The 10,591-nt window shown below is 38.1% G+C and overlaps 1 protein-coding gene across 1 annotated transcript; it reads left to right on the top strand.

Moving 5' to 3' along the window:
* Positions 1-2,082: 2,082 nt before the first annotated feature.
* kbtbd11 (kelch repeat and BTB (POZ) domain containing 11) lies at positions 2,083-5,999 on the top strand (the record flags this gene model as incomplete). Its single annotated transcript, XM_014011348.1, is given in 2 exon segments — positions 2,083-2,287; positions 2,791-5,999. A coding segment is annotated over 1 exon segment (1,884 nt). The 3' UTR covers positions 4,753-5,999.
* Between the last annotated feature and the right edge of the window lie 4,592 nt (positions 6,000-10,591).

The raw sequence follows: 10,591 nt of genomic DNA on the forward strand, positions 1-10,591 counted from the left end.
TATAAATTAAAGGGAAACTGACAGATTTATGATCATATATTTTAGTTAATAATGAAATATTAAATGGTTATTTATTCTGACCACATCAAATAGAATTTTTGAAAAAAAAATTAAATAAAAAAATTTACACCAAAATAATTTAGGGGGACTTTAAAATATTTTAGGGGGGCTCCAGCCCCCCTAAAATAGGCCTAGTGATGCCACTGCTTATATGCCTTCCATAATTGCTGTCCTCTCTCAAAATTTATCACTTATTGTATTTCTCAGTGAATTGTGCTTTGGCTTTCATGTCTCGTTGCACTTTAAAAGACATTATTGATATATTTTTGTCTGTCAAATCCATAGGTGCATGATTTTTTAATTAGCTAATTTGTCAGTTTGGCGGGTATTAATGCTACTCATTGACAGTGGTGGGCAGCACTAGTCTAAAAATTTGTTCCACTAGCCCTAAAACACTAACTCAAATATTTAGGTCGCCTWATTCTAAAGCACTAAYGCACTGAACGTTTTAGCAAAAGCTAACTCTAAAGCACTAAAATAACCCAGTCAACMCATGAACATTCAACAGATAACATGAGTCACATTTTGCCGTGCTGCTCTCCTAATTCTTATCATTGACACCCCACAGCCGTATTTTAKTTCATATATTGTCACCTGGTGGATAAGTGACACWCGTATGAAGAAAATGTGACAGCTTTCACCATCAGMTGTTAACATTAAYRTTGATAATTAACATTTAGAGACCTCAGTTAGTGCTTCTAAGTTTAACCTATACATTTAGCAAGTGCTAATCCACTAAAAAAAGTAAAATTRGCAAAAGCCCTAAAGCACTAATCAGGAAATTAGTTTCCCTATTAGTGCTTTAGGGGAACTGTGCCCACCACTGCTCATTGCAAAGTAATGAAGATGAGTAAACATTAAATAAATCATAAAGTAGGAAACAAAATTTGCTCAATATTTTTGCTCATATCAATGGTTAATGTGTTATTATAAATAACTTAAAAGCAGAACTTGTGACCAAAAACTGTTTACCAAAGGAAACCGTCAACAATTGTAACATAAAATTTCAGTTGGGATCATAAAGTGACAGTTATCATATATTTGTACATATTTACATTGATTTGTTAACTAAAGTACACAAATAAAAAAGCTTAGGATGAAATCATAAATTTGTTCTAGGGAAAAAAAATCCTCTTTTATTCTTGACCATTGATTTACTCAAGCGTTTTTTTTTTTCTTTTTGTCACGTTTAGCAGCAGATTTTTATATTTCCGCCGAAACTATCTTCAAGGTTCTATGCCTGTCTTGTTTCGTCATACATGTTTACCAACAGACTGCAGCCAACCATTATCTTTTACCTGCCTCTTCCCTTTCAGGGTCACTGGCGCCCACACCCTGGACAGGGCCGCAAGTCCATTGCAGGGCCACAGCAAGCCTGATGTAGGTCAACTACTTGAAGCAAGCTTCTTGGTTGTTTCTTTTGCAGATTCAACTGAGGGTTTTGTTTTCAATGAATGCAGACCTGCATTTTAGAAATTTACACCATATCTGGAAAACTGTTGGAATAAATGCKCTCAAACTTTATGATTTGATAAAGTCCAGGGTCATCTTTAATGTTTAAACTGCACGGAGTAGCTTTTAATGTGCAAGCAATAGGATCTTATTGATGGTCTAGTGTTTATTCTCCTAATGGGGTTTGTTGGGTAGTGAAATGTATTTAATCCCCTCACACACCTCCACCATACAGATTAAATGCGTAAAGGAATGCGCATCTTTGCGTCCAGCGCGCGCGCACACCACGAACCTTGAGCAGCGTAGGCTCGAGGAGGGCGGGGCTTAGATCAATAATAACCGCCTCACTCTTGTCAACTGTTGAAACGACAACAGAAGGGGAAAAGAGTCAGATATGAGGGAGTAAAAGCTGTTGGGAAGATAAAATACGTTTTGGTTTGCACAGCGGCGTTTTTTTTTTTTCTCCTCCTGTTTGGAGGAAACTGTCGCCACAGGAAGGAGGTGCGACCTGGAATTGTCTCTCTGTCTGATCGCTTCGCTTTTTAAAACGGAGCCTTTGCTGATTTTCAGATCATCAGCACAGAAAGAGGTGGTGGGGATAAWAAAAAAAAAAGTAAATCTCAGCTCGGGATTACAGATGTGAAGATTTCTGGTGAACGGAAGCGTCTGAAGAAGTAAAGTGATTGAGGGGAGCGTGCCTGCCTTACGTAACTGGGCTTTGTGGAGGGACTGGCACACAGTCTCAGACCTGTTCAACCAAACCGAGGAAACACAGGTAAGGTCACATTTTAATGGACAACATTTGAACCAGAACATGAGCCTAATAAGCYATGTAACGTTGCTTTTAATCCAAATGAATGAKAAATTTTATTCTAATTTGTTCAGACTGCGTTAGATCGCTTTAGAACCTTTTGGTGTATTCAGACAAGCTCATATTAGCTTCATGTTTTAGATTAATTCCTTTAGAAAAGGCACCGCATTTGCGCATGCGCTCTAAATGTCTCCAGATTACCACATCCAAAGCACAGGCAGAGTGATTATTGCAGTAAGCTTGCCTCTGCTCTTTCTTTATGTGGCAGCCTGAAACCTGGCTATATTATTTACTGCAGGAGAGTATTACTCATGGTTGGAAAAATAAAATCCTTGGGTTTCAAGGTTTTTATGATTTTTAGAGAAAGGGCGCCTCTTAGAGAATTAAGATGTCTTTGCAACACGAAGATTTTAGCAATTTTTCTGTCTTTAATTAAATCCTTTGCTTGCCCCCCCCCCCCCATGTAGGTGCAGAGAAGAACGCAGTTTGTTCACTCATCATAGCCATGGAGGACCCTGCCTCCTGTAGCCACTGAGCAGAGTGAAATGAATGAGGGATGCAGGCAGGGAGGAGGGGCGGTGGAGGCTGAAGCCATCCTCCACACAGTGAACCCTGACCTGGTCACACTCTCTGACAAGAACAGGAACCTATGTACAGATTTCGTCCAAGGATTCCTGCGCGACGATCCAGATTTCAGCCCCCCTCCCGTGTTCGAGAAGGAATACCTGCTCGATGGGAGACCGATGGAGAATAACTGCTTCGGTCATCCAAAAGGCGACGGCTCCTACGTCTCAACGGCTGATCGGCTTTACCTGTCTAGTAACGCCGGGAGTTCCGATGACCCCCCGCTTTCTGACTCTGCCGTCTACAATCACATTGCTGGGGTGCAACAAAACTGTACGAGGGGTGAAATCCACAACGGAGCCAGAGAGGCCATGTCGTTCAGCGCAGATTCTCCCACTGGCGGTGAAGGCAAACAGGAGGTGGATAGGTCCGGTTTAAAACCAGAGCTCAGAGCTGAGAATGCACAGCCAAAACCAGAACCTGATTTAGTCATCGAGGTTGGTGGACAGACCATCAACGCTCACAAGTCCGTCTTGGCGGAAAAGAGCGATTACTTTAAAGCAAGGCTGTCCCGCAATGTCCTGAAAGTTAAGGGCGTGAGTTACAAAACTCTGTCGACACTGATAGACTATATTTACACCTCACAGCTCACTGTTGGCAAGGAAAATGTGGTTGACGTCATCACGGGGGCTAAAATCCTGCAGATCCCCTGTGCCGTCCAGGCAGCCATGGACTCCATGTCTGAGCAGATCACTGCCGAGAACTGCTACGAGATTCTGACCATCGCCAAGAAGCAGCGACTCAGCGAGCTGAAGGAGACGGCGTACGGGTTCCTGAGCGACAACTTCCTCCAGATCCTCAAAGACCCTTCTGTCTACGGACGCCTGACTGGGTCCGAAAGAGATCTGATCTTGAAGAAGAGGATGGACGGGAGGAAGACTCTGATGGTGGCCGAGGTAAACGACGTGTTCGATCGAGTCGGAAGTCGGCCACCGAGTCGTTGTGGCAGCCGACCTCAGAGTCCCTTGTCCGGTGGGTCTTTGGAGGAGAACAATATGATTTACCTCTTCAGTGAAGCAGAAAACGACTGGCGACCTCTGACTGTGATGCCTGAAGACACCAAAGGATGCGGGATCTGCACCATGTTTAACTACCTGTTTGTGGCAGGAGGGATAAAGGGCTACGGGGACAAGGGCAAAGTCTCAGAGAAGGTCTTCTGTTACAACCCCATAACCAACCGTTGGGCTGAGATCAGACCGATGAACCAGGCCCGAGCCCAGCTGAAGCTCGTATCTATGGACGGCTACCTGTACGCCATCGGGGGCGAATGTCTGTTCACGGTAGAGAAATACGACCCTCGAATGGACCGCTGGACAACGGTGGCTCCTTTACCTAAGGGAGCCTTTGCAGTGGCCCACGAAGCCACCACCTGCAGCGGAGAGCTCTACGTTTCAGGCGGCTCCCTTTTCTTCCGCCTCCTCAAGTACGACCCCAAGAGGGACGAGTGGCAGGAGTGTCCCTACAACAACAGCAGGAAGAAGTCCTCCGACATGGTGGCGCTGAAGAGCTTCATCTACCGCTTCGACGTGAACCGGGAGCAGGGCATCAACGTCTTCAAGTACAACACCATAGTGAAAATGTGGCACGACTGCGCTTCCCAGAGGCTAGGAAGTCATTTACCCTTCAGGTGTGCCATTATGGGGAACTGCATCTACTGCGTGAACAAAAGCCAGACTCTTCAGTTCGTGGTGGAGGAGGAGAGCGCCTACTTTGTGGAGGAACCCTTGAAGGCACCTCTAGAGGCAAAGGGTGTCCTTTTCCCTTTTGTGCTTATTTTGTCTGAAAAGCCTGAAAAGGTCACATAGTGTGTGTGAGACTGTGTGTGTGTGTGTGATTCAGAATACCATAATTGTGATTTAGTAAAACTGCAATAAGTAGAAGACCTTATACATTCTTCAATGTCAGCTTTCTTTCTCGGTGTGTCATTGCCTGCTTTCAGTGGAATGTGTGTATTTGCACGGCTATTTAATGCATCTACAGACTGAAGCCTTAAAAGACAACTTTTTTTAACAATACGACAGTATTTGTATGCGTCTGTAGAAAATGACATGATGAAAGTGATCCATTTTTTTTAGGTTAGCGTTTGTTCGGTGCACTTTTTGTATTTAGAATAGAAACTATTCAGAATATATGAACTGGATGTTTTTGTTACGTTGGTAACAAAGATGAAAATGATTTAAAATAAGAAGTTATGGTGAGCATTATGAATGATGCAACACAGGCTTTATGCAAATGARTGAGAGGGGACAAAAGATGGATCATCTATAAAACTGGACTATCTTGGCTGTGTGTTCAAATCCCAGTTAAAAACCTAATTTAGACAATAAGCACATTAAAATAGATGACATATTTTTTACATTCCTAACATGAYATTTTGCTTAGATTAAACAGTAATGAGTCAACAGGTCATACATTTAGCACATTTTCCAAAGGGATTATATTTCAAACTAAAACATGACGTCTGTGACCCAAACTGTTAAACATTCATAGCATGAGAAAAACCTAAAACTCTGTTTTGTATGAGGAGGAGTCTCAGGTTGGTGACTATCAGGCACATGGGCCTGTTCTACTGCACAATATTTCCATTGCCTTTTTGGTTTYTTAAACTAATATATCATTGTCTTATGACACTAAAAAGCCATGTTCTTATATCAGTGCACAACAACTAAAGGTTTTCTCTAAATTTTCTTTGATATTTGATATTTTTGCAGCATTGTTTTTGCTGCCATGATAACTCAGTGGGCGTTTTGTATGGAGTAAATTTGACATATTCCTGGAGCTGACTGGTTTTAATTATGATTGTGGAGTTGTTGATCGGATTCTTGCCTAACAGATGTGGTTTTGACATTTTGCTGGCTGGCATCTGTATTTTGTGAACGTTTTGTTTGAATATTTGGCAGTGCTGGATCCTCTGCTGTGATGGACTGTATCGTAATGACAATGGCTTCCTGTTCATGGTATTTGGAGTGGGCTAACAAACAAGTGGTTGAATAATGTTTTATCAGTTTAAACAAAGTGTCGATACAAATAAAACATTTTGTGTCTGAAATGACCTGGTGGTTTGTCTCCTGAGGGTTTGGGGAGTAAATGAAGCAACACTGCCACCTGCAGGACAGCGAGTGTAACAGCATCGAGTAGCATGAACTCTAATTTTGAAACAATTATGACACTAATGTTATCGCCAAATGTAAACATGTTCCCCTACTAAAAATTATAGGTTATCTGTTGGTATAATATCATAAAATATAAACAAGTGACAAGGCTGAAAATTAATATTAAACTGATTTCAATTTCATTAACGACTTAGTTTTTAATTTGCTTGTTTGTAACAGTCTAGATAAACTTCACTGGATTTCAAATGCCCCCGCTATAGCCGCAGAATGTACACATCACCATCACAATAATTACAAAAATAAATAAAGTAGATGTATACATTTTTTAGAGATTGCACCAGATTTTCCAAAACAGCTTTTAAAAATAAGACAAAGTGCAGAATTGCCTCAAAGATCAACAATGTAAAATATTAAACTCCTTAGTTCAGAGTTTTAAAAGTGAGGATTTGTGATGGAATGAGGTGTTATTGATGAAAAATCTGCAGAAAATTATATATATATGGGTCAAATTTAAAGAAACTTACTGTGTAAGATGTGCAACACTGAATCCTAATACTGGACAGATCTGATCCTGTGTGAAGTAACCCTCTCAGTGAACACTAGRGGGCAGCATTGGTTCAATATAACAGCAGATAAACCTCGTCTCATCGTTACAGCCATATCAAAATGTGTTTCTTGCTCTTAATTTTTGCCTGTGTAATAAAAAGAAAAATGTAAACATAAGACTTAGAATGAGTTTATAGTGAAAATAAAAAAGTTTAAATTGCTTAGTTTACAATTTTTTTTATCTAAGCTAAAGTCATCTTGTGATGAGAAATAACAGCTGATTTGGTCAAACCTTGAAAATGTGTTTATATCATATTTCATCTGATATCTCGTGATTTTGCATGATTTGTTGGCACTTAGCCTGTGTTCTGTTGAGAATGACTGTCAGCWGCCATCATATAAAAACTCACAGAGATAAAGCCCTTTTTGTGTAGACTAAGGTCAATTAGGTGTGGCAGCCATCTTGATATGTGTTGACTGCATAAATCCATGTACTTGATTGATTATTCTAAATACAAATACAACTTGAGCGTTGGTAAAAATTCCCCAAACCTGGTTTTTAGGATCCTTGTTCTGTATGTTTTAGATGTTTTCATTTTCCAACACACCTGATTCAAATGACTGAGTCTTAACCTCARTATGTTCTGCAGAAACCTGTTAACGAGCCGTTAATTTGAACCAGGTGTGATAAACAGACACATTCTAAAACATGCAGGGCAGTGGGACCGATCAAGGAGCAAAAGTAAGGAGGACAATTAAGGAGGTAAAGAAAGTATACCGGAGAAATATCTGTAATACAACAGGAAAAGAGACAAAAATAGAACAAAATCTGGAAAATTATTTTAAAAAATGAATGGAAAAAGAAAAGAATGCAGATATCCAATATTAAATACAGATAAAGGATCAATAATTCAAGATAAAGCTGAGATATAGGGGAAACATTTAGTAAGGTACATAGCCATTAGTGAGGAGGGTAAGAAAGGGAGGGAAGCCACAAAACTAAAATATGAATATTTACAACAAAACATTAAAGAAAATTATAATTTACAGAATATACCATTTAAAATGGATGAATTAAACAGAGCACTCAGAACAAGAAAACAGCACCGCAAAAGATCAAATCTGGTGTATAATGGTCATCTCAGTGAAAAATCAAAAGAACTCATTTTAGAGTTGTACAATAAAATYTGGRAKGAAGGAGAGCTACCAGAGCTGGAAAAAGTCAGTAATTAAAGCAAAACCAGGAAAAGATGACATTAAACCAGAAAATTACAGGCCAATTGCAGTAAAACCAAATGTGTGATAATGCAAAAGATGATCAATGACATATTACTTAAATAATAAACAATGTATATCTAAGTATCAAAGTGGATTCAGAAAAGGAAAAATACAAATGATGCAGCTTTATGTCTGGAAAATGAAATAAAAGCACAGATAGTATTCTTTGATATTGAGAAAGCGTATGACATGATGAGGGTTGAAGGATTTTTAATTTAAATAAAGAAACTATGCATTACAGGAAAAAATGTTTAAGTGGATCTAAAACTTTTTGTCATGAAGTTATATACAAAAGCGTATTTTGGAAAATGTGTCAAAAATGGAATGCCACAAGGAAGCATAATTGGCCCTTTATTATTTTCTGTGATAATAAATGATGTTTTAAATGAAATAGAGGAGGGAATGTGTCGTTCAATCTTTGCAGATGATGGAGCAATCTGGAAAAGAGGTAGAAATGTAGAATTCTTTATAAAGAAAATACAAAAAGCTATAAATAAGGGCATAAAAACTGGGGGCTTAAATTCTCAGTGGKAGAAACAAAAGCAATGATATTTACTCAAAAAAGAATTACAGAACTGAAACAGCTGAAAATGTATGAGCAAGAAATAAAGTAAAGAGCGTAACATTTTTAGGAATATAGTTTGAAGGAAAAGTAATGTGGAATATTCACATTCAGAAAATTCTTATTAAATGTAGGAAAATCTTGGCAGGAAATGAATGAATGGGGAACAGCATTAAAGAAAATATACACAGGTATGATAAGATCAAATATACATTTTAGCAGTATAATAAATGCATCAGCAGTAAAAACTTATCTGGAAAACCTGGACAATATAAAACACCAAACAGAACCTGTACCGGAGCGATCAGAACCACACCAACAGCAGCACTTACAGTAGAAATGGGAGAACAGTCATTAGAATTTAACTAATTTCATTAAGAACGTAACAAATGTAAATACAATTACAAAGAAAGGACAGTAAATAGAATACATAACAAAATATTCCAAGTAAATAGACACATGGAAGAGCATTCTGACCCACACTCCATAGGTGGCAGTAATGCACACCACACGTTGTTTGCCAACTGCCAATAAACCATATGCAGAAGAAGAAGAAGAACTGATGGMCCTCTGGTTCAAGGTAATATATATTTATTTAAATTTATTTTATTAGTTTCTATTTTTGACATATTTTCTAAAAGTTAGTCTGGTTTCAAGAGCATTTTCTGTTTGTTTTCTTACTTTGAATGAAGCATTGTTTTCTGAGGTATTGCTGTTTTTTTATTGTGTTTTGCTTCTCTGTACCAACATATAGCTGCTGGCATATTCACTTAATATTTATCTGCTGTTGACAGTGTCTGGTTTGGGCTGACGGTGATCATTTTTACAAACAAACAGCTGCAACTTCAGAACAGTTTACTTAATTCAAATAATATTTAGGTCTGCCTTTTTGTAGCCTCATAAGGATTATGTTGTTGATAACAGAGTAAACATATATTTAACTCTAGTCTGGTATGTTTTGACAAAATGTTCTTAAAGGTCCTGTCACACTATAACATTTGAGATGACTTATCTTAACTTATGATATTTTTATGTCTAAATTGTTAATAAATTATATATTTGATCAGTTTGTTAGCATTACTGTGTACATTGCTTAAAGAGACTGTGGTTTAAAATTTTTTATAACTTGACATAAGTTGTCTAAAACTTTATAGTGTGACAGGGCCTTTAGTGAGAGTTAATGTTTCACCAATGCTTTAAAAACATTTCTGTTGGATTTTAGATATAGATTTTCAACATAAGAAAGTTTAATATGTTTTTTAATTTATAATTAATTAGAAAATCAAGCAGTGACTTTGGTTGAGTCATTTGGTTTTTGACATTTCACAAGTTAATTTATCACTAGTTCTGAACCTGGATGTGGGCCTGAAGCTCTACCTTTTGGGTCATCAGAGATGTGTTGTGTAAAAACAAACGTCGACATGCTCACCATGATTTTCACTGAGGATGATGACAGGCAGCTTTCCCAATCCCACACTCACCTTTTTTTTAATGGAATACTAATTATGCTTGCTTTAATTGGTTTTAGTCGCCTAATTGGAGGAGCTTGTTAATTYCCCCCCCACCTTTTTTTTACCTACAGCTAAATTTAGTTAATAAGGACTGTCTGAATCTGAACTGCTTTGTTTMAATTAAAGGCTTATATTTCCTAAAAAAGGATACATAAACCTATCGCCTTACTCAAAATGTTAAACTAAAGATTATCTTATTATGAGAAATGACTGAGTTAAAACAGTTCGGTTCAAACTTTGTAAATGACATGGGCAGTTAGTTTATGTGTTGAGGATGACTTTAGCTACTATCTCATCAAACTTTATCTCAGTGTCTGTAAAACTGACTGACTGATAAGGTCACTTAGCTGTGACGGCCATCTTGATTTAATTTCTAGATGTACATCCATTGAGTACTTTCTGAGAGTTTCAATGAATTCTGTTAAGTGTCTTTTGAGATATACAGTATATTATAGTTCATAAGAAGAACCTGTCCAGAGGACCTACTTATTTTTTCTTTTTGATATCTAGTTCATAGTACACACACTTTACTATTTCTCTCTATCCTTGTGGGGACTTTCCATTAACTTCCATTCATTTTATATCCTAACCCTGACCATTTACCCTAAAACTAAACTAAACTTTGGTCCTAAAC

This window comes from Austrofundulus limnaeus, unplaced genomic scaffold (assembly GCF_001266775.1).
Source record: "Austrofundulus limnaeus strain Quisiro unplaced genomic scaffold, Austrofundulus_limnaeus-1.0 Scaffold2, whole genome shotgun sequence".
Taxonomy (NCBI): Eukaryota; Metazoa; Chordata; class Actinopteri; order Cyprinodontiformes; family Rivulidae; genus Austrofundulus; species Austrofundulus limnaeus.